Source organism: Egretta garzetta, unplaced genomic scaffold (genome assembly GCF_000687185.1).
Source record: "Egretta garzetta isolate BGI_Z169 unplaced genomic scaffold, ASM68718v1 scaffold94, whole genome shotgun sequence".
Taxonomy (NCBI): Eukaryota; Metazoa; Chordata; class Aves; order Pelecaniformes; family Ardeidae; genus Egretta; species Egretta garzetta.
Window position 1 is genome coordinate 5641348 of NW_009259683.1, and position 432 is coordinate 5641779.

The window sequence follows — 432 nt, forward strand, 5'->3', positions numbered from 1 at the left end:
TCCTAATAGTTATCGCCAGATGTACTAATACACAACAAATCACGGTCCGGGAGAGGGGGAGAGCAAATGAGTTCCTATTTCGTGAATCCCACTTTCCCGGGGAGCCTGCCCGGGGGCCAGGACTCTTTCCTCGGGCAGATCCCCCTGTACCCGGCGGGCTACGATGCTCTCAGGCATTTTCCGGCTTCGTACGGGGCAAGCAGCCTGCAGGACAAGACTTACACCTCACCTTGTTTCTACCAACAGTCCAACACCGTCATTGCTTGCAATCGGGCTTCCTATGAGTACGGAGCCTCTTGTTTTTATTCGGACAAGGAAATTAGTAGCGCCTCTCCCTCCGGCAGTGGCAAGCAGAGGGGGCCGGGGGACTACCTGCACTTTTCTCCCGATCAACAGTACAAATCCAGCGGCGTCCAAGCCAAAATTGTAAAT

The 432-nt window shown here is 54.2% G+C and overlaps 1 protein-coding gene across 1 annotated transcript in view; it reads left to right on the forward strand.

The window, feature by feature from the left end:
- Positions 1–66: 66 nt before the first annotated feature.
- HOXA6 (homeobox A6) overlaps positions 67–432 on the forward strand; it is a 1937-nt gene continuing 1571 nt past the window's right edge. The window contains exon 1 of the mRNA XM_035894061.1: positions 67–426. Within this exon, the coding sequence (XP_035749954.1) occupies positions 67–426 (360 nt within the window). The remainder of the gene's footprint in view (positions 427–432) is intronic.